A 27,093-nucleotide genomic window follows, 5' to 3' on the forward strand; every position below is an offset into this window, starting at 1 on the left:
CAGTGTGGCCATCGTCCATTGTTTTTAAGTCAACAGTTTAATTGATGCATTTGCAATAATCTTTTCATTGATGTAGAAACGGTGTAGTGCTACAAGTCTCCGCTTTTGCCATCAAGAGTTTGTTTTGTTTGTAGTTGTTGGAAGGTGAAAAGCGGGAGCGAGTGTCAAGTGGATGAGTGATCTTGACAAGAGTCGAGTCGACTTGTTCACGCTGGAAGACTGCCAACATCTTTATTTCTTTTCTTTGTTTTTCCTTCTCTAATCTTCCCTTTCCCCCCCTTATTGCCTCGGGTGTATACTTTTCCCACTGGCCACTGCCTCCACCGTTTATTGTCGCTCCGACTCTCCCTCTGTTTTGATGTCATTCATGCTTCCAGCTGCTTCCACGCCATCGTGCCCGATGTCCTAAGCAGACAAAAGGCTTCACTCCTGGGCCTGACGCCAGCCAGGTTGCCCCCACTCTCGTTCCTTGCCGGACCCCTGAAGTTTTCCAATTCAGACGGAATCTTCTTTTTTGTTGTTGTTGCTGTTTAATCTTCTGCATTTCCATGGTGACCGCAGCCTGGAGACTGGACCATGTACTGTGGGTTAGCCCAAAACTTGTCCAAAAGTAATGTGTGTAATTTTCTTTTGTCAGTGTACACAGTGTTTTGCCTCCATTTGAACTTTACCAAATACTATATTACTTAGTATTTATAACTTTACATTTTTGCACCCTACTTTTGTTTGTATTATTTTCCTTAACCCTAAAATTGATAACCATTACAGTATTAAAAAGACCTCTTTGTATAATGCAGTGCAGTTACACACCACTGCAGACTACAGTCCTCTGTGCTGGGTGCCTCAGACTAGTACTGTAAATGACTGATCATAAAATGTTTGCAAAATTAAATGTGGTAGTCGTAAGTGACTATTGTTTACTCATACTGGGAGGGGCTGAAAATCACCCAATGTTTCAGAGAAACATGAAAATACACATCAAATTCTATAAACGAGTCTAGTTTCCTCGATTCATTTTTTGCAGATTACCATGACAACTGCGAATAGACATAAAGAAAAAAACAATTTTTTTAGCAAGCGCATTTGTATTGTTTTTATTGAGATTGTAAAAGTTAAAAAAATACTCAGGCAATTATGCTATTAGGCTGAGAATATGTTGTATTAACATTTCCCATGTTCTGTGGCATATGGTTAATAAGGCAGAGCTTTTGCTACAGCTCGTTTTGAACATCATTACATTGGGCTGGCTATATTGTGTTGCCCATCAGCAAGCTTTTCGAAGTTGTCAAAGCAGAGTGAAGCATCTTAGGCGTGGTCCTTTGAAGAGTCAGGGACTTGATTTGCCAGTGAACGGGTTATTTCATGAATTAAATATTCATCATTTTCATCATTAACGTTTTACATCATTATAGTCATGTAGTCACTGACTCTAAAGTTTACTCTAATTATATACAATATACAGGTATATAAAATATGACAAACTATAACAATACAATTATTTTATCATAATAAAATCATTTATAGACAAATACTAATAAGTAAAATATACAAAATATAAAAAAGAAAAAAAAAGAAATAATAAATAGTAAAGATAAATTAAATCAATAATAACAATTAGTCAAACATTCGACAAAAGCTTCTTTATTAACATACTGAAAGTCTATTTATAATAACGTGGTATTTGTTTATATTATTATTATCCATCCATCCTCTTAGCCGCTTAACATCACTAGGGTCTCTGGTGTGCTCGACCCTGAACTGGTCGCCAGCCAGTCGCAGGGCACATATAAACAAATAACCATTCACACTACCATTCACACCTACAGACAATTTAGAGCAGGGGTATAAAACTCATTCTTGTCACGGGCCACGTTGTAGTTACGATTTCCCTCAGAGGACCGCTACGATTGTGAAACCAAATAAATGGTTAATCGCCTCATATTATTGCATATACACAAGAAATAGATGAATAACCAATTCTGAAATTAGAAGTCAAGGATACTAGGTTGTTCAGTTATTGTAAAAACCCAAAAAGGGGGATTGGTAACAAAAAATGCTTACAATATTTTAACATTATTTATTACACATGACAATTTAAAATGTTGGTACAGATTTTAGCAAGAGTCACAGGAGTTGATGCACATGATTTGCTTCGCAGGCCGGATCTGGCCCCAGGGCCTTGAGTTTGCCACCTGTGATTTAGCGTCTTCAGTTAACCTACCATGCATGCTTTTGGAATGTGGTAGGAAAACGGTGTACCCGTAGAAAACCCGCACTGGCATGGGGAGAAAATGCTAACTCCATACAGGAAGGCCCGATTCCGGATTTGAACCCACGACCACAGATGTGCTAACCAGTCGGCCACCGTGCCGCCTAGTTATCCTATAATTATATATTTACTGGATATTATAGACCAGAGGAAATACATTTTGTATATATGAAAAATCAATCCATGTGTACCTCGTGAAGTGCCCGGTGTAATTAGGAGGTGTAGTCTCATCTCATAGTCAGTTGATGGAGATGTGACAGAAAAAGGGCGTGGCATTCTCGGGAAGATGGTTTGAGGGGATTTGCCTTTTCTTTTAGGAAGTCAACTCGGAACTTTGCGAGAAGAGGCGGACAAAGTGATGAACGGGCTGTAAACACAGAAAGGCGGAATAGGCAGCGAGGCGAAAATCCACATTGTGACCCGTGTGCTGAATGCAGCCTTTATGAGCATTAGTTAAAAGAGACACATGAGGCGGGAGTCTCCTGTAGCCATGGCAACCCTCCCAGGAGCCCTCTGACGGACGGATAATAGAGTGAGAGAGGAGTTCCTTTTCTCTTCTTTACCCCTCCCTCCTCTTCCCTCCCTCTCACTTGTTCTCCCTCGCACACCTCCTCTCTTGGGCACTTTTGTGAGATCCTCGCATCTTGTGGGATTTTACCAAACTGTGCGTTGTCTTTTTTTTTTCTTTTTTTTTTTTTTTTTTAAAGTTTGGTCGCTGAAAAGTTTAAATCCCAGTCTGGCTGGGCAGCGCTCGCCTTAATTACCCTCCCCTTATCTGAGACACTTTTTTATGGACTCTCAGAACTATTTTGGGGTCTTTTGCATCCAGAAGGTGAATTTGTGGCAGCAGAAATGTGCTCCAAAGGCACAGTGTCAGCCCGTGATTCCTTTGTCTACATTTCAGAGGCCGTGCTGTCGAACCATGGTGCTGCCCCTGAGACACACCGACCTGAGAATATGCAATGTTTAACGGTGAGTAGGGCACCTTTCATTACTTTTCTTAATTTATGTAAAAGCTTCATTCATCTAGTTTTACTTTTTATGTTTTTTGTTTTGGTTGTTTTCGCATTTGTGCAAAGTCACGGATGCTGAGACCGATAACCCCTGACATGGCTCGGTGTTCAACAAACTCATCATACATAAACACACCCTCACTACGTTACGTTATCGGCCGTGTGAGTTCCGTGTCATACATTCCCAGCCACCGTGGCAACTAATCGAATTTGGTCTTGGAGAAATGAGCGGCAAAAAGAACATGGAAAAAAAGAAGAAGAAAACGGAAAAAAAGGCCCCCATACTTCGCTGAAGATGCATGTCAAGACGCCTGTTTGCATGTGACTCATACGTGAAGCGGAATGACGGCTTGTTATGAGAGACGCTAAGTTGTTTACATGACGCTGTAGTAAAAAGCGAGCGCTTTTCCTTTGGATGTTTCTAAAGGTTCCTGTACAGACAACAGTTCTCGCTGTAAACACTGTAATGTGGATGCCAGGCCAGTAAAGGGGGTCCTCTCTTACGCTAATTGTTACGACAACTGACTAGTTTATGCAGCGGCGTGAGAATAAGTGGTCACACGACACAAGACTCAGTTACTGCCATAGTTACTTTTTTTTTCACTTGATTGTTTAATATTTATGGCATATAAGTATTTGTCATGTAAATATGTAATGTAATTAGGACACTACTGCTTTGTTAGCATAGGTTAGTGATATATTACGTTCGGATTTAATTCCAAATTTGATTTAATTCCAAATTCGTTCCAAATTTGGGTTACATTGCCGCCGTAGCTATGTAACTCAAAGAGCGAAACTAAACTAAAAAGAGTACTCTGTATGATGCAGTGCAATTGCACACCACTGCAGACAACAGTTGCTTGTGCTTGGTCCAGCGGACAATGACGAGAAATGATTGATCATTAAATGCCGAACGTGAGGCGTTCTCCAACATGGCATGATTATGTGGTGAACACAATGCGCATGTGCACGAGCTGCTTGTCCCCTTGGATCTTATCCTAAATTGTCTTTTGAATAACCTTCATTGGCGTATACGTGGGGTCCTCGGTTTACGATCCGTCTCCTTCTGATCCTACTGTACGGTATGGCAGGAAAGTAACCGGATTTTGTACAAAAGTCGTAACGCGCCATTCTCATCACTAACCTATGCTAAAGTATCAGATAAGTCATAATTGCAGTAAATATTTGTATGAAAAACACTGCTAGGCTACATATATATGCAATCCAATGAAAAACAGTCGGTAGGTTGGTGACAAGTGACAACGCATTTTTGGAGCTGTTGCCCAAAGTACTTCATTGCGTACTATTCGTAACCTTGAAACATTGTACTGCATGTCTGTATTGTTGTTGACAAAGGTACAGTTTGAGAGCTACTGTACAGTAAATACTGTGCACAAATCAGCACTGCCAGTATTGTTTTAGTTGCTGTACTGCTTGAAATAAGCATCAGAAAATGGGCACAGGATGAAATAGATGTCAAACTGCAAAAATGTGTGCTCTGTAGTCTTTCCCTTGAAACGTACTAATGAATTAGAGCAAATGATGGCAAAAACATGGCCTCTTCTGCTGTATGGAGGCTAGCTAGGGGTCATGCATCAATTTAAAAATGACAGTGGAAGAGCCTGTCAGCTGTTTGGATACATTTTTAGTTGTATAGCTGCTGAGACCATCTGCTGTTGAACTTCATTGGGAGCATGTGATGTGTAACTGAGTTTTGGCTTGGATGACCTGATGCTTAATCTCCTTATGCTTTTGTGGATTCACTCCCGGGTTGTTCCCCGTAGTCCGAAGACGACCATGTGATTGTAACTGGTTGATTGAATGGTATGCTTTCCAGACTGACAGCTATTAGAGAGCCTACTGCACAGGTTAAGCCGTATAGATGCTTGATCGTTTTCGAGTCGAGTATTTGCATCATGAAACCCAATTACCTGGAGCGCTTGCGGGGTTTCCCACCGGTCTAGTATTGAGCCTTTAAGGTCAACGTATTTCTTTCTCATATTCAATTCCTCGTAAGGGTGCTTACATTAATAACAATTTAAAAAAAAAATAATTCTGTTGAGTAAGATTTTGATGTTGATTAAAACTAAAATCGGCATGCTGATTCCAAAATTGCAGTCAGTTTTTTTTCTAGCACGCCAGTTTTTTTTTTCTCCCCACAGTTTACCCTGCAGATAAGTAAAATTCCATTGATTAGCTGTAGTAAGACTTGCCAGTTGATTACGTTTGGACTCATCTACAGCTACATGGCAACTTGTTTGTGCAGTCACAATTGAGACAGTCCGGTGAGAGGTGTGTGCAGCTCCCAATAGGTCAGTACTATCGATAACTGCAAACAGAAAGCTAGCATAGTAGGAATTAAGAGGATTTGTGCCATATCCTTTACCAAACATAATAGTGTTAAGTAAACATTGCTGTCATGCCTGTTTCTTTCACATTTTATTGTATGTCAGTATTTGAAAACAGGCACATATCTGTTAAGTACAGTATTTTTCATATTTTTTAAGAAAACGGGGATTTATAGTTAAAAAATATTTACGTGATAGAGAAAAACTGAGATCAGTTTTGGATTCTGCACCCCAAAATGAGTTAAAAACAGCTGTCAAACCTAACTCAACAAAAATTGTGTTCCCCAGTGTAATCTGTTCTCAATTGCCCTACCTAGATAAATAAAGGTTAAATAAAAAAAATGCTGTGCTTCCCCCTCTCCTTTTTTTTTTTTTTTTTTAATCAGACATACTTTCCAACCAGTTGTCATCAAGTTTTATGGAAAGATTGTTGTACAATATATCACAGCAAGAACATTATTGATTTTTCTTTTTCCCACCATATCTGATGCTCCTGGTAGCATCTGGCCTCTTATGTGTCCAACCACATTTGTGAGTGGAGGCTGCCTTCCTTCCTTCTCCAGGCCTCGCTCGTTTTCCCTCTTTTATCTCATGGATCAGAGCAACAGATGATTGTGGCATTTGTGTCAGGACGGTCTCACGGGAGAGTGGAGGGAGGGGCAAAGTACATTCACAAGCGAAATTAGAGGAGGAATGGAAAAGCTTTTTAGACTTTATTCTGTTTTTTTTCTCCCTGTGTTACTTTATCATTGGTTCTCCTCTTTACTTCTCACGGCCGTGGCCCCCCTCCTGTGATGTGCGGCACCACTCTCCTTTTATGTTGACGATACAAACGTTTTTAAGGGCTTTACCCAAGTCTCATTGTGGGCTTTTGGCACTTGAGATGTTGGTCTTGATAACACTTGATCTACTCCATAAAATCACAAGGTTATTCAATGAACATTATAGCTACTATTCAGTGTTTTGCTTCTTTTTTGGGATGTTTTTTTATGTACATTCAATCAATTTAAAAGAGAATGTAAAACAAAAAACAAATTAAAAAAAACAAACATTTTGCGTTGTTTGCCTCCTGTCCTGTGGGCTGCAGTAATGCATTTTTACATTGGCCAACTGCTACACACAGCAACATAAGCCACATAAATTCCCTGACCAGCACTTTCACCTGGGTCTGCGCTGAAATTCTATGCAATCCTCCTCTGCCTATGCACCACCCCTAATCTTGCTCGGGGTTTAACTAACCAACTAGCTTGCTAACTAACCAACAAACCATGAAACGTAACCTTGTGTCTCACGATTCAAGTGTAAACCGTTTTTAATCGGCATGCAACTAAGAAAACAGTAACAATGGATGCATTATTTTAAAGAAATGAAATGATTTATGATGTACTTGAATCAAGCCATTAAAATATTGTATAAATACTTTTTTAAAAATAGAAACATATCTACATGAAGTATGAACAAGAAAGATCTTGTTTTAAATAATAATAATTACAATAATACAATAACTAAAGATAAATGCGAGGTCAATCAAACTGCATTATAGATCTGTAACTGAATTTTAGTTCCAGCTTCGGTTGCACTATTTGATCCTTTTGAATAATTTAAATTTTCATATATACGTAGCATTTAGCCCACATTTATTTATGTATTTTGTATGGACTTTTTCAAGACTTACTGCATAATTCTCTCCCAAAATGATCGTCCCCATTGACCGAAGCAGCAGAGGCTTCGCGAGTATTATCAGCCGTTGCACACTGGTCGCCGCGTCCCTCTGCATCACTTTTCTTGTCGACTAGCATTAACTCCTGATCTGTCACTGTGATAATGTCTCTGACACATTTGTCTGCCGGCCAAGTATCAGAGCGAAGGGCGAGGAAAGCTGCGAAGCGGGAGTTTGGATCTCCCCGAACGACGAAGATTATTATTGGTACACAACTCTGATACGTGTCATGGCTTGTTCTTATTACCATTTTCAAATGCACTAGTTCCCCTCAAAGAACCACGGCACAGGTGGGAGAACGGGGTCACCCGTTAATAGAGTGATTTGACCTGCTGTCATTTCCTGCCCTTGACAAAGCCTTAAAATCCCAGTGCAGATGATCCAGCCATGGGAGTGCATTTGCTGTGTTGTACCCGACAAACAGACAAATTCAATCAAATGACCAATTATCTGCAGCTCATTTGTAATTGATTTCGGGTGATGGATCACCTGCCGCTGTATGCGCCGGAAATTTCTATGTGCATTCTGCTTGTATTATTATCAGGTTTGAGAGTCACAGCGGTCCGAAAAGGTTTGCTTGTTAGCACTCTCCTGATTATTGTTCAATATCAGGACCGTAATGAAAATATTGGAAATAGAAATATTTTGCTGTCACCATGATAAGACCTTTATTAACTGCACAGGCACTTTTTTAAGTATCATTTGAACATGTTACTGTTATATAGTGGAAGATGATTATCTTTTTGAAAACAATATTACTATAATATTAATAACATGATAAAACAATTAAACCACAGGCGTCAAACTCATGGCCCGGGGGCCAGATCTGGGGCACCATATCATTTTATGTGGCCCGCAAACGCAAACTTCATGTTTCTTGCGAAAATATCAAAATTATAAATTGTCTTCACTTGTAATATTGTTGAGATATTGAAAGCATTTTTTGTTCCCCATCACGCTGTTAAAATAAAAGTTGTAATAGGTGAAAACATGTTTATATAGGCTTCTGATTTCAAAAATAGTTATCCATAAATTTGTTGTGTATATATAAATATATGAAGCGATAATTCATTTATATGGGTTCACAGTCATAACGGCCCTCAGAGGGAAGTCAGGACTACGATGTGGCCGTGACAAAAATGAGTTTGACACCCCTGAATTAAACAGGAATTTGAATTGAATTGAATTGAAGTTTGTTGTTTTTGTCCACTTAATTGACAAATTAGTAGTAGCACGCAATAATAATAACCTTTTCTAGGCACTCAAAAATACTTTGCAATCACACACATTATTCATTCACTCACACCTGGTGGTGATAGGCTACTTGTTTAGCCACAGCCGCCCTAGGGCAGTCTGACGAAAGCGTGGCTGCCATTCTGTGGCCCCTCCGACCACCACCAAACATTCATTCATCACAAAAAAAAAAATCACAGGTGTCACACCCATATTTTTCCTTGCAAGTTTGGTTAAACTCCAAATTTTCAGAATTTCGAGTTCGCTGTTTCGCCAAATAAGTAGTAGGGTGCACTACATTTTAAATTGGCACACAAGTGTTAGCCACTGTAAAATATACAGCGAATAAAACACTACATTTCCATAACATGGTGATTACAAGTCGTGAAATATGCCTGCCAGTTGCTCTACCTTTTAAAAATGTGATAATGGCCAAAGTACTGTAGCTTGTAGCTGTTAAGCGATTAATGCTACTAATCAGTCGACCCGACTGTATGGCCTTCCAGTTCCTCCTATTCCGTCCACTTTCTATCACGCTCGCCGCATTAGTGGTAAACTGGAGCCTATCCCAGCTGATTTTAGGCAAGGAGGTACACCCTGCACTGGTCGCCAGCCAATCGCAGGCCACATATAGACAAACAGCTATTTGCACTGACATTCACACCTAAAGACAGTTTAGTCTTCAATGAATCTACCATGCATGTTTTTGCAATTGGTGAGAAAGCTGGAGTGCCTGCAGAAAACCCACACAAGAACAGGGAGAACAAACTCCACACAGGGATTTCAACCCCGAAACTCAAAACAGTGAGACAGATGTGATAACCACTTGTCTATTATGTTGCCTATCTTTTTTTTGTTTCAAATGTAACATTTTTATCCCAAAACAGATTTTTTTTTCATCTTTTGGGGCAATACATTCCACTTGGACAGTTGTCTCACATCCCTCTCTTTTGGAACAATGTGACCTTCAAAATGTTGGAACTGCTGTGTCGGTTTGAATGCGTGTGAGGGCGCCTCCTCCTTTGATAGCTTCTTTTTTACATCCGGGAGAGCGCGAACCCACACCACTAAAGACCAGATTGGCCTCATCTGGCGGGCAGACAAGCATTTCAATCTCCTCTCCCTGAGACATGCTTTTCTTCTCGCCCTCTAATCCGTCCTTCTGCCCATTTAGAGGTGAACAGCGCCGTGTGAAAGCGAGACAAAAGTGTTTTTTGTGCGCTTGACGTGGTAACCTTAGCCCCTTTTCAAAAAGGCAAACAGGGAAAAGCTGCCATTACCGCCGCTAGGAGGGGATCTTAGGAAAATGGGCCCTCTGTGGCCTCTTTATTAGCGCTTTACAGACTGACAGTGCTCTCTCTCTTTTTATGTTCCTTCTCTGTCAGTGTTTCATTCCATGGGACTGCTAATGCCAGTGACAGACATGAAAAGACACAAACCATTAATTAATGGGGTTTGCGCCTGCTCGCACTGGTTGCTGTCTCGTGTGTGCGCAAATTGGACGAGGCGATGTTCACAACTACGTTGAACTTTTGCAGAAGGGTCATGCGTAGGCCAAGTACCAGTAACTTTGGCACATATTCAGATAAAAATGCGAATTGTGAAATTTGTTTTCACTTTGGTCTGTTTGAGCCACTGAGGTGTGACTGACGCAGTCCACCTCGGTTCACCTCAAAATGGGACCCTCCATTCATTCATATCATCTTTTGGGAACGAGGATGTAGGTTGCTAACATACGAGCAGAAAGAAATTTCAACTAAATTAAATTAAGAACTCATTAAATAAAAAGAAAAACGTTCTAATTCGACAAAACTACATTTCACACAAAGTTTTAATCAAAACCTCTTAAGTCAAACACTCAACTTCTTTTAGTAGAGTCGGAATTCTGTCAGCATGGTAAAAAACAAAACAAAAAAAGCAGTAACTGGAGACACCGCCTTTATCATTCAAGTGAAGTTGTTTTTAATTAATTTAAAATTTATTATTAATCATGGTTAAATTATTTTTACACTTGTATCGTTACACATGTTCATATTCAACTAAAGAAGGTTTTATAATGATGACACTTGGACCCTGGAAAATGTTTTATGTTTCCATTATTTCCTTTTCAGAAATGTAGTTTCGAAATACTAACTAATCAGTTTTGGGTCTTGGCGGAGGTCCTTTCTCTACAAATTGGCATTCTAATTGATGTATTTGTTAAAATCAGATTACCTCCACTTTCCCATGGGTGGTGAAATTAAAAACCAAAATACAAGTGCTGTTTGGATAACTGGAAGAGGAGGAGCGATTGTCAGAGATTCGCAGAGCTGTGACTTTCCGTACAATGTGGTCGGCAGGGGAGGGGGTGGGGGCTTGAAAGGAAAAGCAGAGGAAATATGGAAGGTGAAAACATAACAAACAAGTCTGGATAGAGGTCGAAGGAAGTGTCTACTCACTTGCGTCACAGTCCACAAGTGGTGCTCGCTTGCATTTTTCGGCTGCGTAACAAAAAATAAAATAAAAATCATTCCATCTCATTCACACACTTGTTGCTCAGACTTTCATCATAACTGTGCGTGTGTATCTGTAAAAGTGATCTGCAGCACCTATGTGAAGCTCATAGTGTGGACTCAGGAAGCAAATGAGCCTTATCGCAGGCAGACACTCAAACCTATGTGGCCCGTGGAGGTTGGCGAGGTATGCGTGGGTCCATGTGTGCATTTATGAGTGTGAGTGTGTGTGTGTGTGTGTGTGCGTGTGTGTATGGGGGGTTTCGGTGCTGCTGGTGGTGGTGGGAGGAACTTCCTCCTATTCTTCTGCTGCTGAAGAGTTCCCATGAGCGCCCCTGCCAGCCAGCGAGACAGTGGCCTGAGCGCCAGTCTCGCCTCCGCGTCGCCGGCGGTCCATGCAAGCGGAGCTCAGGAGGCCAGAGAGCAACAATCTGGAAGACGAAGGCACTGAAGAAGTTGCAACCTTGATTGGCATCTTTACCACCAATCATTAAATGGAACATAGTTCAACACGTGGAGCGACAAACTTGGGGATTTGACATTATCCATACAAAAAAAGTCCAACTGAGGGAAGGCCGAGATGATCCACAACACACTCAAGTCCCCCCAGGAGGAGGAAGAGGAGGAGGACGAGGTGCAAAGTCCCATCCGCACGCATTCGGCAGCGCAGAGGCGGCTGTGGAGGTACTCGGGCTACAGGGGCACCAGACGGCCCGAGACTCAGCGGCGAAGTGTGTGCGTGCTCTCGGCAGACTTGAACGGGACGACGGGAGGAGGAGGAGGGGGCGTGATGCACACCATTCACGGGCTGTGTCACCTCTGCATCGGATGTAGGCTTCCACAGGTGTGTGCATGTGTTTGTGTGTCAGGCTTCAAAGTGGTCAGAACAGCGCCTCAGGCTACAGATGCAACACAAGACCTCAAAAACCCACCTATTCTACCGTGTGATTATTACTCTGGGGCAGCACGGTGATAAAATGGTTAGCAGGTCTGCATCACAGTTCTGGGAGTTCGCATGCTCTCCCTGTGCTTGCATTGTTTATTATTATTATTATTATTTTTTATCCTTTTGCAGGTAGCGTACTCTGCCTTCCTCCCACATTCCGAAATTCAATTTACACTATTCTGCATATATATTTTCTGTCGCACACCACACACAGAACTGAATCACACACATACAGGCATAGAAGGAAATATGTCAATAAAAGGACCCCTTGAGCTGGGGGAGTAGGGACAGCAAATTGTTCCAGGGCTCAAGGGCACTTCTATTGTAGCCAAAAAGCAGACAAGTTGCCATTTTTACAACCGTGACCTTTTGGCTCCAAAGCCCAAGTCTTTACAGATGTTACTGCCACCCCATAATGAGGATAATCGGTAAAGAAAATGTATCCAGGGATGCACTATCACTGTGGTTTGCATTGATTTATCATGCAATACACTGAGAGTTCTACTATTTTGATTACCTCATTTAAGTGTTGGTACACACACACACACACACACACACTGATAATTTAAAGGTAGCCATGCCAACAAAATCAAAAATATTTTCTGCTGTTTTATGCATAACATCGGTCCAAATGAGTCTGTGACATGGTTTGAGTTTGACATCTATGTGGTTTGTCGATTGAATGCACAAGGCAATAAACGAGTAAGGCTTGCAAAATGACCAGATCGGATTTCTGTGTGTTTGTGACACAGACTCATCGATTCATATTGGCAACCGCCCACTCAACTCAGCTGAACTGCAACACATGATCGAGTCTCAGCCACCAAACAAAAAAAAAGTCAAGTGTACGTGTAATAGTTTACAAGATGAAATAACCAATCTTGCGGTAATTTCCGGCAAAATGTGCACGAGCAATGAACATCGCCCGGCAGTTATGTTCAAGAGAATGGGAATGCATGACCAGTCTCTCAAAATAGCCTCCTCTTTTTTTATTTTCCCCCCATGTCCCCTTTCAGATCGCGTTCCCTATGAGTGGGCCAACAATCTAACGTTTGCTGACTTCGGCTTCACAATGCTAGTGAATCCAAGAATCTAAACACTACGTCACTGTGAACGCTTGGCGGCCACAAGCCACAAGAGGGCGTGATATCATGATGTAGCAAAGCTAATATGCATATCGAATATTTATGAGACATAGCTTGAAAAATGCTATTTTGTGCATTTCCAACCCAAATTATCTTGCAAACCTGATAAAAGGACATCGAAGATTATGAAAAAAGTATGGCATGAGACCTTAAGAATAAGAGCATTTTTCCTCCTTTGCCATCAAAGTTCCTTTGGTGTGCGGTGTGTTAAGAGTGACTTCTTCTCTCAAAACTGCTAGAAAAAAATGACCCGATCCGACAATCGTAAATGGTCGGCCTGCTCAATTTTTTACGATCGCAAAGTCTTACGAGTGTGGTCAACCCCGATTTCGACCAAGCCACGGTGTCTCTGATAGTGACTGGAAAGGAACAATAGCCAATTGTGACAATTAGGTTACAAATAAAGGACCATAACTAGTCATTCAACACAATAAAAGCAACAGTTTCAATGTGATCAAATCCAAATGTATTAAATTAAAAAACAAAAAGCTTGAACAAAGCCGTGCAATTTATTTAAACAGCATATGATATAAAACAATGTAACATTACAGAAGCTATAAACAATAAAACCAAAATAAATAAATAAGCACTAACCTCGCAACTGTTCATGGTCAGGGAATGCCAAGGAGAAGAGGTGGGTTTTACACTTAGCCTAGTTTTTTCTATTTCTTCTTCTAGAGCTGCTCTTTCTTTTTCTTTATATGCCCTGTGACAACCCTGCTGAGACCCGCAATTTCAAGGTGATCTTGAGAACACCACACACTCCTTGTCATGTATTGGTTAAGATGTTTACAAATCGGTATGTGTCTGTATACTTCTTTAGCCACACGAGAGTGCAACTGTTAGAAAAGTCTCTCAGCAGTTATATGCCACTGTCAGAATCAGAATCATCTTTATTTGCCAAGTATATCAAAAACACACAAGAAATTCTTCTCCGTCCGGTAGTTGAAGCCGCTCTAGTACGACAACAGACAGTCAATTGACAGTGAAAACCTTTTCAGACATAAAAACACAGCCACTGAGCAATAAAAGGTTACCAGTAATGTGGTAATGCCGAACAATTTGTAAAATCTTTTTGTGACAATTGTGCAAATGGTGCTGAGTCTCTAGCAATTTAGAGCAGTTTGAAATTACTAATAGAACAATAGTCTGGTGCAGTGACCATTGACCATTGTGCAAGTGGCGCAAAGACTTCAAGGAATTTATGCAGTTCAAAGTGGCTCGTAGTGCGATAATCTGGAACAATGTCAATTGCGCAAATGGTGCACATAATTCTCAGGCACATGAGTAGCCTGTCAATCACAATAACAAAAATTGTCTTTTTTTTTTTTTTTTTTTTTCCCCTGACACAATTCTTGTGTTTGATCCTATTTGATGGTTCATGCGCCCCTAATATTATGCTCTTTCAGATGCACGTTATGATTTACAGCTTTGAAAAGAACATAATCAGAACATAACGGTTGTTGACTAGCCTCCTAATGCCTTCATTGCCCCCCACAAAAACCCGGATGACCAAAATACAGAATGACATTAGGTTTGTATGATGTGTGTGTGTGTGTGTGTGTGTGTGTGTGTGTGTAATTCCAGTCACTGAACATACTGACCCAGATTACATTGTCCTACCAAGAGGAAAAGGAAAATGACTAGTTGACCAGGAGGTATGTGTGTGCGTGTGTGTGTGTGTGTATAAATATATATATATATATATATATATATATATATGTACAATCCCCAGCGACGTGCACTAACTCGCAAACAATCCACACGTAAAGCTGTGACGATTAAGACAAGCGGAGTATTGCAACTAGCAATGTCTTGTCTCCATAGGGTTCTGCCTAGTGAGAGGTAGCGCACTGAGGCGTAAATGCTAAAAAGGGGAACGCTCCAGAGCTCATGCATGAGCACATACTTGAGCACACATGGGCCTGTCTTTCAAGTGTACTAGATGAGTTCAAACCCACGGTTTGGGTCCATTCATATTCTCTATGTACTGAATCGCACTGCCCTAATATATTTTAGATGAACACTGGGAGAAACCTTTGCACTCTCTTCGTTTATTGTTAACTTGGAATATTATTATTATTTTATTGTTTTAATTAATGCACTGCTGCATTTACCTGAATATACAAATTAGTTTAGCTGTGGTTAGAAATACAGTGGAACCTCTGATTCATAGTATACTTTCCACATTACTTTTCACAGAAAACAATGGACAACCCATCACAGTGTGCAGGTTGATATTTTAATCAACGTGTTAACTTAAAGTTTGTAAAGAAGCAGATTACGTAATAATGTGACCTAATAAAACTAAATTTAAAAAGAATACGCACACCTTGTTTATATGGAAGTAGCTAAAGTTTTCTCTGACTTTAAAGTCATATTTTCCAGAAATATTTGTTTGAATTCTACATTATACAACATCAACTGGGGCATTCATGAGCTGATGATGAACTGCACCCGATCAAGAAGCATGTAATGTCCCCTTTCAAAACAAGAGAATGCAATGTCCTTTTAATAAATAAGAGACAGGCGTAGTAAAATAGATGCAGAGGAAAGTAAATATTTTTTCGTTTTTATTTTCCTCCTATAATTAGTTCCTGCATTTCTGCTGTCCCAAAGTACCACTGACCCCCTTTATGTCAACTTTATCCCGCATTATTACTGCTTAATGCCGTCTTCTGTCGGCCTTTTATCTCTCTCACCATCTCATGTACTTTTGGGGTATGCTTAACTTATTTTATTACCTTAATCATATACAGTATACGCATATATAGTGGTACAAAGTCTCGTTTGAGACGCTTCAAAATGACCCGCTTCTGTCAGTCAGGTCGGAGTTTTTCGTCATTGCAGCGTCACGATGAGTTGGCCTGTTACTCACCCGTCTCTTCGCCGTCTTTCTTATGAATTTGCAATCGTGTCTGACGTTTTAGGGTCATTGCAAGCTTCAGGGCCCCTGATTAGTTGCATCGTGCGACTGGATCCCTCCGTTGAGACTCAATTTTGCAGCAGGAGTGTTGACTTTTAGGCAGGTGTAGATGTTTGGAAGTTTTGTTCCTCATGAACACGAGTTAAAAATGGTTGTTTTGCCGTTAGTTTACACGCCGATAGTGTTTTAGAGCGTTAAAACGCTAACATCCGGAAAAGCATCTCGAAACTTACTTGTTTTGAAAATGACACCATTATTGTTTCTATGCAAACAATGGTGTTCATTATGAGTACTTAACCAAACTGTAATGTAACTTGTTACTTAACTTGACTGTAATGTTTGCCTTTTTAAAGCTTCTCCAGCAATTTGCTATACCAGTAATGTGTCCATTGGCGTTGCATTAATACAAACCTCAAATTGTGTAAGTAAACATACTATGAAAGAGAAAATACTTTCGGAAGTGCGTGTTTCTTCACAAAGTAATAACACCAACTTTTCTAGCCTGGCATGCATATTGCAGTGTTTTTGGACGTTTTTGCCCATTTCGAGTATGATTCCAGGTTGGTTGACATATTTTTTAAAATGGGATGTAAGGTGATCGGATGAATTGTAGCCTGTCAGAAATGTGATTAGATGGTTGAAACTTGAATCACGGACAACTGACAATTACACGGCTTACATGGAACAGCAATGACGCAAGCTGACAATTATAATTTGAAAATCGTACTGTGTCTGCCCAGCTTTAGCATCATTTTCAAACTCACATTTTGACCCTGGTGTTAGTACAGTATTTTCAGTCAAGGAATTTTTGTCATATCCTCCTTTTCTGAGGGCTATGCATTTGTCATATAAATGTGAGCTGGGTTACCTGGGAATGCCTCACAAAGCTTTCCTCCGCCAGCCGTGAACAAAGAAAGTCAGTCTTCCGTGTCTGGGAGGTTTTTTTTCTCACTAGCTCAGCTAATTGACTTCCTCAGGAAAACCGCCATCAAGACAGTTCTCATAGGAAGCAGACGCCAAAAACAAATCTGCTTAATGTTGGCAAGGAGCTGGTTTTCCTGCCAGCCCACGAGTAAAAATAAGGCTCTCCAATGTCAAAATGATGATCTGTTTGTGTCTTTGTGTTGCAGGTGACCATCCTTCGAGGAAAGGATGGATACGGATTCACCATCTGCTCGGATTCGCCTGTGAGGGTGCAGGCTGTTGATCCAGGCAAGAATGTTCTTTTAGGAAGAATCCAAAACAATATAAAGTCACGTTTCCACCAAGCAGTATCGTTAATTTCATAGTATTGTTTGGAATAACCCTGATTTGGCTTATGTGTCCAAATGAACAGAACCAAGACTATTGCAGTTAACATGAATGATGGACACCCAGGATTTCACATTTTCTTTTTACAGACAAGTGGTGTCCTGTGATATACAACCCCAATTCCAATGAAGTTGGGATGTTGTGTTAAACATAAATAAAAACAGAATACAATGATTTGCAAATCATGTTCAAGCTATATTTAATTGAATACACTACAAGGACACGATATTTAATGTTCAAACTGATCAACTTGATTGTTTTTAGCAAATAATCATTAATTTAGAATTTTATGGCTGCAACACGTTCCAAAAAAGCTGGGACAGGTGGCAAAAAAAACTGAGAAAGTTGAGGAATGCTCATCAAACACCTGTTTGGAACAACCCACAGGTGAACAGGCTAATTGGGAACAGGTGGGTGCCATGATTGGGTATAAAAGGAGCTTCCCTGAATTGCTCAGTCATTCACAAGCAAAGATGGGGCGAGGTTCACCTCTTTGTGAACAAGTGCGTGAGAAAATAGTCGAACAGTTTAAGGACAATGTTCCGCAATGTACAATTGCAAGGAATTTTGGGGATTTCATCATCTACGGTCCATAATATCATCAAAAGGTTCAGAGAATCTGGAGAAATTACTGCATGTAAGCGGCGAGGCCGAAAACCAACATTGAATGCCCGTGACCTTCGATGCCTCACGCGGCACTGCATCAAAAACCGACATCAATGTGTAAAGGATATCACCGCATGGGCTCAGGAACACTTCAGAAAACCAATGTCAGTAAATACAGTTTGGCGCTACATCCGTAAGTGCAACTTGAGCTTCGGCGTAAAAGAGTGCAGGTACTAGACTGGCCGGCCAGCAGTCCAGCCCTGTCTCCCATTAAATATGTGTGGCGCATTATGAAGCGTAACATACGACAACGGCGACCCCGGACTGTTAAACAGCTGAAGCTGTACATCAAGCAAGAATCCGAAAGAATTCCATCTACAAAGCTTCAACAATTAGTGTCCTCAGTTCCCAAACGTTTATTGAATGTTGTTAAAGGAAAAGGTGAGTCATGGTCTAGTTTCAGTGTGGTAATGCTTATACAATAACAATTGTGGAAGTCATGCAGTCCTCAAGCAATTTAGAGCAGTTTGAAGTGACGAGTAGTGCGATAATCTGGAACAGTGACAATTTTGCAAATGGTGCAGATAGTTCTCTAGCACATGAGTAGCCAGTATTGGTCAACAACAGATATGCAAATAGTGCAGAGTGACACGACTACTACAGTGAGTCCACGTATAATGTAGTAGTGTCTCATAAGAGATGTGCAAAGTTGGCCGCATGTTACAATGGAATTGTTAGCCACCTGTTTAAGTGGTTAACGACAAGAGGGAAGAAGGTGTTGGAAACTCTGCTAGTTTTGGTTTGCTTTGTTCGATAGTGCCTACCTGAGGGAAGTAGCTGGAAGAGGTGGTGACCAGCATGTGGAGGGTCCAAGAGGATTTTACATGCTCTTGTCTTAGTTCTGGCAGCGTGCAAGTCCTCAAGAGTGCATGGGGGGGTACCGACGATTTTTTCAGCAGCCCTAACTGTCCATTGCAGTTGGATTTTGTCCTTTTTTGTAGCAGCACCAAACCAGACTGTGATGGATGAACACAGAACCAATTCGATGACTGCTGTGGATAACCGCCGCAACAGCTCCTGTGGCAGGCCGTGCTTCCTCAGAAGCAGCAGGAAGGACATCCTCTGTTGAGCCTATTTAAGGATGGAGTTGATGTTGGTCTCCCACTTCAGGTCCTGAGAAATTGTAATTCCCAGGAACTTGAAGGTCTCAACGATTGACACAAAGCAGTTGGACAGCGTGAGGTGCAGCTGTGGCGAAGGATACTTCCTGAAGTCCACGATCATCTCTACAGTCTTGAGCATGTTCAGCCCCAGGTTGTGCCGGCTCCACCTAAACACCAGCCGCTCCACTTCCTGTCGATACGCAGACTCGTCACCGTCTTTGATGAGGACGATGACTGTGGTTGTCTGCAAACTTCAGGGGTTTGAGAGCCGGGTGCGTTGAGGTGCAGTCGAACAATAGGAAGGCAGTAAACAACTATGGAGGGTATTCAGAATTTTTTGATTTCTCTGAATGTGGCAAGAAGGCAAGGGGTGTCTTGTGGTATATTTCAGTTCAGCTTGCTATGGTATGATTTGGAGAGTAAACCATAATATGGCTTGCATTTCCACGATTCAATTGAATGCAGGACACAATAACGGAGGACATTTAGAAATGTGTCTTGTTTTGCCAAATCTCTTTCTGACAGAATAAGTAAGGACACAATCTTGTCTTTGTGGGTTTTTATTACAAGAAAAAAAGAAAAGTCTCTGCAAAGAGTTGTCTTACAAGTTGTCACCCCTTACTGAAGTCCATGCAAACAATCACCTCTGTTACACAGAAGTGAGGGAGACAGAGAAGAAAAGGAAAGCAAAACAATTATCTTTGTCCAGCTGCACTCAACTTATCTTTATCGAAAAACAGCTAGTAGTCACAACAAGGCTGGGAACAACTAGGACGCACAGCATGGCCGGAAAACAGCGAGTAGTCACAACATGCAACAATAAAGCATGTGAAGGTTGTATAAAGTTGAAGTAATATTTGGTATGTATAAAACATACATTTTCCAACTCAGTCTTTTCACATACGGAAAGAAGGCAAAGTGTGTCTTGTGGTATTGTTCAGTTCAGCTCGCTGTGGTACAGTTTGGAATAGTAAGCCCTGATTTTCCTTGCCTTTAAACAAAGAAGAGGAAAATTACAGAGTTATCGATGGAAGACATCCAGAATTGTTTATCTTCTTCTTGCATGTGGTACAAAGACAAGGAGTGCCCTGTTGTATTGCACAGCAGAAAAGAACGGGTACCATGCCTTTAGGTGTCCTAATCCACTGATGCACTTTGGAAACCAAAAAGTGGCATCATAAAGATGCATTGTTTTAGTACCCTTAACACCTTTGGCATTTAGCACTAAACTGTACTGATAGTTGAAATTGACTGAACTGTATGTGGCACATACATACACATAATAACACTTCATCAGCGTATCCAATAACTACTGTGCTTACTATTTTCTTTTATTGGTCTTTTCAGTTACTCAACTGCATTTAAACGGCCTCTTTTCCACCAAATTCCTTCTGTATCCCAATCATCGATCCATTCGTGATGCCTCATGAATTATTCACCCCATCATAAAAGTTTGTCACCTGTGGGCCTTCTGTTTTTCATCTCTTCGCTTTGAGGATTGCTATGAGGATCAAGCCGAGCAGCGGGGTATCGTCGTTAATAGGGGGAGCTTGCATCAGTTTTCTTCGTGTATCAAATAAACAACCTTGAAAAAAAACAAAAAACACACTGGAATCGTGTCTTGATTGAGATGTCTTTGTTGTTTTCTATGGCAGGAGGCCCCGCGGACCAAGCGGGTCTGCAGCAGCTGGATACGCTTCTGCAGCTCGACGGTCAGCCCGTGGAGCAGTGGAAATGTGCCGACTTGGCCCATGCCATCAGGTAAGACTACCAATCATCTTGTTTGTTTAGGATAGCATCCCAAAACTGTGGGGTTCTTGCTCTTGGCATAAAGAATCATGCTAGCATTGGTGGAAAAATGATACCTGAACCTCAGCTACATTCAGCAGTTTGGGACTATTATCATTCACAATCAACACGTTTCTTTCTCTTACAGGGAAAAGTAATCCCTGATGTCTGAATCCTTGAAATTAGGCCAAGAATGAACATGTACTCATTTCACCTCAACGCCCTGTACCATAGGTGTCAAACTCAAGGCCCGGGGGCCAGATGCGGCCTGCCACATCATTTTATATGGCCCACGGAAGCAAATCATGCTTGTCAACTTTCGGGATTTTTGCTAAAATCTGTACCCAAATTCCAAATTGTCATATTAATAAACAATAATGTTGAGATATTGCATTTTTATGTTACCAAACCCTTCTTCTACAGTAACGTAAACAATACTTGAACAAACTATTATCCTTGTCTTCTGATTTCAAAACTAGTTATCCTTCAATTTGCTGTGTAATGGGAATAATGTTTTGGTGATTAAACATTTATATGGTTTCACTGTTCTAACGGCCCTCTGAGGGAAATCATAACTATATAAATATAATTATATAACTATAATGCGGCCCGAGACAAAAAGGAGTTTGACACCCCTGCCTTGTACCATATACTGGAAGATAACAAGTGTTGTAGAAAATGGATGAATGGCTGAATTAACTCAAATTGGGTTATTCCTCATTGCTGAAAGTCTGAAAAAAAAAGCATGTGACTGGTAAAACGATAAGAAGGAACCTACGAGACATAAACAATATTCGGGCCAGTGTTGAAATGATTCTCGAGAGCAAGAACCCAATAGATTTTGAAAAATGTGGAATAACCCAACTTGAGTCAATGAATAGATCCATCCATCGATTTTCTACAGTGCTTGTCCTAATTAGGGTTGCGGGCGAGCTAGAGCCTATCTCAGCTGACTTTGGACAAGAGGCGGGGTACACCCGAAACTGATTGCCGGCCAATTGCAGAGAGCATGTTGACAAATAACCACACATTAACACCATCAATGAACCTAACGTATACAATGTGGGAGTACCTGCAGAAAACCCACACAGGCAAGTGGAGAACATGCAAACTCCAAAAAGGAAGGCCGGAGCCGAGGTTCAAACCCAGAATCCCTTGAGTGTGAGGCAGAACCAACAGCTCACCGTGCTGCCCCAGTTAATAGATAGCCTACAAAAGGAATAGGGATCTTGATTCTTAGATAGAAAGACGACATCAACCTGATGTGGCTCTTTAAGTCCATCTTGAGTAGAGCAAGAACCCAACTGATTGTGAATGACATAAAGGTGTAATCTTTCAAAATGAAAAAGAATCTTGCCTTGACATGAAGACTCAATGCCTGAAAGGGTTGATATAAAATTGTGCCCGGTCGAAAAATGACATCGACCTGATCTTGAGCAGGGAAGAATTGAGCCCAAGAGAGCCCTAAACAGAATCATCTTTCACCTTTGACGTGAGCTTGTGTCAGATAGCCATCAAAATGAATAGTATTCACTCGTCAACACTGAAAATGAAGCTTTGTAAAAATTTGAGGTGACATTTCCTTTGTTTAACCAGGTAAGGCAATTGAGGACAGTTTCCCATTTATAATGTTGACCTGGCAGCAATTTAAGGTCGGAGCTGGGTTTCGAATCACCGACCCTTTGGTCAGTGGACGACCCGCTCTAGCAACTGAGCCACAGCCGCCCATGATTAAAGAATCCCTGATATCTTGGATCTGATTCTTCAAAATGAAGAGGGTTGCTTCCAAAATGACGATGCACGTTTGTCATGTGTCCGCAGAAACAGCGCAAATGAGATCACGGTGGTGGTGTGGCGCAGCGGCCCCTCAGCCAAGGCCAACTTCGAGGGTCTCATCCACCGACCCTCCTACAAGCCGTCCACCTCCAACTATGAGAAACCCTCGCCGCCCGCCCGCCAGCGCGCCCCAGACTTGGGCATCGGTCGAACCCCGCCGGCCGTGCCGCCGCTCCCGGCTCACCACCGCACCGCCGCCGCCCGCAGGCTGCTGGTCAACGGCTGCGACGGCATCGCGGGCGGCACCGGGGGCTTAGGGGTGGACACCCTGAGGTGGGGCGCCCAGGGCGGCTCGGCCGAGGAGCTGGACGGCAAGCCGCGGCACCTCCAGCACCCTCACACCGCCACTCTGAAGGGAACCAGGGTAAAGGCGTCCAACGGGGACAACTACATCATCCTGGCCCCCTTCAATCCCGGAAGCCAGGTACCGCAGACTGGTGGTGGGCTGCATCTTCATCATCTCCTCCGTCCTCCTCATCCTCACCATGGTCACGTGATGGCTCATGCTAGATACGTATCCTTACCCTTCATCCCCGGTGCTAATTGATAGACTGACTTGACACAAGGGCTTCCTTCAATGTTCCTTTTAATGTGAACACAGGAAGTGCATTCAGATGACAATAAAGCACTTAGTCCGCCATCCTTATGCCTGGCCATACAAAGACATCTGGTAAACAAAGCATGTGTTTATTAATTGCATCATTTATCTCACAGGTATCCTATTGATTTTAACCATGTTTAATGCAACAGTTCGTGGATCACACATGGGGATTTTTCAGAACTGTGTACACTATGTACTGACTCTAGTGGTTGCATCAATAAAGCAAACTTGTTATCAAAGCAAAGACTGAAATGAGTTCCTTAGTTAAGTGTAATTACACATTACTAACACATTTGTGTGAGAACAACTGACTAACAGGCCTAACCTTTATTTCTCTTGCTATACATATAAAGTTGGTAACTAGTTTATACCATCAAAACACCCCCTTGTGTCTCTGAGCTTTAGTAGATTGTGTGAAAATCTGTGTGTGCGATTACATTTTTGCAATTAAGTAGAAGAGGAGATGATTCAGCCAATCAAAATGAATCACAATTACAGCACAAGAATAAAATATTCATTTCACAATAGCAAGAATTAATTATTTAAGTAGTTACCATTGTCTACATGTGAAGGCCAAATTTACATTAAAATGACTGCTGGAAACACCAACACAGTGCTATCATGTTATCTCTTTGCAAAGTGACGACATGACAGCATATACACGCCTTGTTGTGATGACCACGTCCTACCTTACTGATTTAATTTTAGTGTAAAATGAGTGTAATGTACCGATTTTTCTGCTTTCAGATCTTGAGGCCGGTTTATCAGGACAATCAGGGAACGTTTGGTAAGACACCTGTCAACATAAAAACCATGATATAGGAATATAGTGTTTGTCATAGTAAATAATTAATATTACTTGGATACGTTTATAGAATAAAACATGACTTCTAAGCCTCTGTCATGGCTTTATAACATTACATTTCAATTCCATTGTTTATATTAAGGTTCATAGAAGTACTCTGCATAGAAAATAAGATTTTTTAAAAAAAAAGTACATATAGTACACACAAGGGAAAGATAAGCAGTGCACCTCGTCTAATTGTGTGAAGAGTGAACAGTGTCATCAAATGTGCATTTCTCACTATGAATTCATTCTAATCTTTACTATGTTGTCTTTTAGCCAGCCGTTTGTATCCCACGCGGCAGGCCTCTGGTGCTCAGAACCAGGCCGCCGGCTCCGGTGGGGGTGTCGGAACCTTTTCGCCCGGTTCAAGTGGGGGCGGTCCTTTCTCCGGCCGCACTGGCTTTCTGCGTCGCTCCAACAATGGCAAGACGGCAAAAAACACCCCCACCGGTACCGGCGTGCCCAACTACCCGCAGCAGAGTGCCAACTTTGCCAACTACCAGAATTGCACCATCGTCCGTTCTCACGTCCCTCATGGTAACTATGGATATGTCTCTATGGCGCCCAAGATCCTCATCTTCCCCATCTTTGTTCAGGTGTGTCTGTTTCTTACCAACACATCTTTTTTTTTTTTTTTTTTTTTTTTTTGGCACCATAAATCTAATATAACTAACCTATCTAAGCAGCCTCTGGACGTGTGCAGTCGAGCTCTCATCATAACAGAGGAGATGATTTTACATGAGAGCAAGCATCACTCCCTCAAGGTCAGTCAAACCTTGTGACAATACAAAATACAAATGATTCAATTTTTGGAGAATAATGTTGTGATTGTACCAGGAAGAAAAGTTACAATTTTACGTAAATAAAGATGGGAATTTACCTGAAAAAAAGTTGTAATTTTTGGAGAACAAAGTTAGAATTTTATCTTGGAAAAAGTCTTAATTTACCAAGAAAAAAGGAAAATAGTTGTAATTCTGTATAAAATCAAGTCCAGAATGAACAGGGTAAAACAGTTTTATTTGGACACATTTTTACCAGGAATTTTCTTTTTCTTTTTACGATAGGAAAAATGTTGTTGTTTAACAAGAATCAAGTCATACTTTATACCACAAAGAAAATGCGTAATTCTGGCAGGATAAAGTTTTAATTTTACCACAAAATATTTAATTTTATTTTACAAGAATAAAGACAAAAAGAAAATACATATTTTTTTAAAAGTAATAATTTTACTACAATAAATAATGTTAAAAGGCTAATAAATAATACTTTTAAGAGAAAAAAGTCACACTTTTAACATGAGAAACTGCAGTAATTTGTATTTTTTAATTTAAAAAAGTGTTTTCTTAAAATTGTGAAAGAACAGATGACAGTGAGGCAAAAAAGAACAAATTCAAATTATTATTAACAAATAAAAAAATTTATTATTATTATTGTTATTAATAATAATTAATAATAATAATTATTCTACTGGTAATATTAAAGAGAATAATTACAGAATAAAGTCGAGTTGTGATTTTGATTTTGTGAAGTTAAATATCTTATGAGGGAGAAATGATAAAGGTCCCAATTTTACAAAACAAAAAAAGTTAATATTTTATGAGTCGTAATTTCACCAGGAACAAAAGTATTTATTTGTAAAAAAATATATATTTGACTAATCCACAGTATTTAATGTACTGTGTTTATTCACCTCCAGATTGTTCTTTCATTGCAGGTTACAGTGTTCGTCTACACGGACTTGATGTTGGTCACGAGAGAAGACGAGCCCGGCAAGTGTAATGTCCTCCAGAGTCCTTTGTACCTGCGACACCTGCGACTACAGGACGGTATGTTTGGAGGCGTCAAAATGCATGCAGGGAAACATTACTTTAGGTGTGGGACATTGTACACCACTTCACACTACAATAATAATAATAAAGTTGTTCTTAAATAAATCTTTTAGAAGGCATGTAACCCGTATAAAGTCAAACTCCAAATTGACACCACACATCTCAAAACATGGCAATAGAAATACTGTATGTGATTTTAACATTTAATCAAAAAAACATGATCAGAAATTAACCACATTAAAGACATTATGTGACAATTTGGTCAGAGTTTTACCATGAAAAAATGTCAGTCGTTTGTGAGAAACAAATGACTGATTCTACCAAGAAAATAATTGGGAATTTTGTTGTGTAAGGTTTTGTGAATAAAGTCGTAATTTTGTGAAAATAAAGTCTTAATTTTAAAAAGGAAAGACGCCGGAGTTTTACAAGAAATGTTTTATGGGGTGGGGTGAAAATAATGGGATGAGTTTAGTAAGAGAAAATGTTTACATTTTGCATAATTTTATTTATTTTTTCCCTCATGAAAATGTTTTCCTGTTAAAAGTATGACTGTACTTTTACCAGGAAAAAAAACAGTTACATGAGGAAAAAAAAAGTCGGAATTTTACTGGTTAGAAAAAAAGGTTACATTTTCACTTGACATGTTCCCAGATTCCAAATTAGCGTTTCATACCTTTTTGAAAATTTCAATCGAAAGACAGCATCTTTCTCTCGATTAAGACACAATAACTCTTGTATTGGCTCTCATGAGATTGTTCCGATTATTTGTTTAAGAGTGTTGAATGGCAAAAGCGAAATGTTACATTTAGCAACAAACCCTCGTTTGACCTGCGGCTATTTAGGGAGCGACATCCCCGCTGAGTTCCTGCTGCTTTGTCTTTTTATTCCAGTCCCCAGTAAACAGTCTTCTCCTATGCCAGCGCACTCCATAACTTGGCTGCAGCCAACGACAGCCTCATGTCAAGACTCACTCAAAACATTTGTCTTTAGTATAGACATGCAGGGAGGCCAATAATGTAC

The 27,093-nt window shown here is 40.6% G+C and overlaps 1 protein-coding gene across 6 annotated transcripts in view; it reads left to right on the forward strand.

Annotated features, from left to right (window-relative positions):
- rgs3a (regulator of G protein signaling 3a) overlaps positions 1-27,093 on the forward strand; it is a 138,303-nt gene that overhangs the window by 6,114 nt on the left and 105,096 nt on the right. For 3 of the 6 annotated variants that reach the window (XM_061699180.1, XM_061699185.1, XM_061699186.1), the window contains exons 1-8: positions 11,479-11,919; positions 17,223-17,304; positions 20,828-20,933; positions 22,782-23,220; positions 24,145-24,184; positions 24,521-24,840; positions 24,931-25,008; positions 25,959-26,070. In XM_061699180.1, the coding sequence (XP_061555164.1) occupies positions 11,656-11,919; positions 17,223-17,304; positions 20,828-20,933; positions 22,782-23,220; positions 24,145-24,184; positions 24,521-24,840; positions 24,931-25,008; positions 25,959-26,070 (1,441 nt within the window). In that variant the 5' untranslated portion in view covers positions 11,479-11,655. The other 3 variants (XM_061699183.1, XM_061699184.1, XM_061699182.1) reach the window with 3 other exon arrangements.

This window comes from Phycodurus eques, chromosome 15 (genome assembly GCF_024500275.1).
Source record: "Phycodurus eques isolate BA_2022a chromosome 15, UOR_Pequ_1.1, whole genome shotgun sequence".
Lineage (NCBI taxonomy): Eukaryota > Metazoa > Chordata > Actinopteri > Syngnathiformes > Syngnathidae > Phycodurus > Phycodurus eques.